Raw genomic sequence first — 1,135 nt, 5'->3', positions numbered from 1 at the left:
AAGAAATGCACATCAAAGTTTTTGTATGCAACAGGGAATGCAAGGAAGTAGTAATTAAGAAATGAATGTTAAACAACTGTTTCATTAAAGATGGATTGCACTACTTACCATATCATTTACATTTTCAGCAAGAAGCACCCTCAAATTTACTTCTTATGCTGTACATTTCCAAGCTTCTTCAACCAACTGTTACATGTTGGACTACTTTGGTGAAGGGAAGATAAATAAAAAGTGAGTCACCAAAACTTTATTTCCAACATATAATATATTCTTTTCCCTGATACATAAAAGTGAACATGTACAAAAATGATCACAACCCTTTTCCCCACAATAATCTTCACATTATAAAACCCACAATATTGAGTTATATTGGATCAACTGTTTGCTACCAATTGCTGAGAAACAATTTTTTTTCATCTGATATATGAAAGATGATGTTAAAGAAAAAAATTCATGTTAAAAAGTATAATATATGCTTGAGTATATATCCAACACATATTGTGACGTTAACAAGTTAGTAGTGGCTAATAACTGGACATGAAATCAGTTCAAAATCAGTTCAAAATAATGTGAAAACATGTTTCATTTCCACAGTTTATGTTAATTCTCACCTATGTATTACAACTAATCAGGCAGTAACCTATTCATCTGGTACAAAAGTAAATATCATCAAGAATATATAGTTTTATACAATGAAGTATCAAATTTTGTGCTAATTATGTGAAAACACTGCTGGAAACTTTTATTTGTACTGTAACAATCTGGGTCATATTTTGTAGTACATTGGTGAAAGATTAGCTACTGTTCCCTTTGAAAGTATGGCAAGAACTTGTTTTAGTGACCCAGCTTTTCCTGGGCATGGGCTGAGGGATAAACATTTCTTCCTCCCTTTGACCTTCAGCCATGTGCTGCTCAATAGCTTCCACACTGAAAAAGCAAAGAGTGTGAATATTAGAAAAAATGTTTCAAAAAGGCTTTCATAATAAAAGAAAAGGTAAAAAGGTAAAAATCTCTGTATTTCAACAACATACATATTATGACACTTTTTCAAAATGATTGTTAAGGGGACTGTCCCTGGCACAGGGGGTGATTTGGAGTTAGCTAGCCTATGGTGCACAAAATGAATGAGGAAACT

At 32.5% G+C, this 1,135-nt stretch overlaps 1 protein-coding gene across 1 annotated transcript in view; it reads right to left on the bottom strand.

Annotated features, from left to right (window-relative positions):
* Nucleotides 1-501: 501 nt before the first annotated feature.
* The window catches only part of LOC119587177 (xaa-Pro dipeptidase-like), a gene marked incomplete at its 5' end in the record, with an annotated part of 9,774 nt that continues 9,140 nt past the window's right edge, over nt 502-1,135 (bottom strand). The window contains 2 exon segments of the mRNA XM_037935942.1: nt 502-863; nt 866-927. Coding sequence (XP_037791870.1) covers nt 835-863; nt 866-927 — 91 coding nt within the window.

This window comes from Penaeus monodon, chromosome 22 (assembly GCF_015228065.2).
Source record: "Penaeus monodon isolate SGIC_2016 chromosome 22, NSTDA_Pmon_1, whole genome shotgun sequence".
Lineage (NCBI taxonomy): Eukaryota > Metazoa > Arthropoda > Malacostraca > Decapoda > Penaeidae > Penaeus > Penaeus monodon.
Note: the sequence above shows the minus strand (reverse complement) of the source record. Positions and strands in the feature narration are given on the sequence as shown.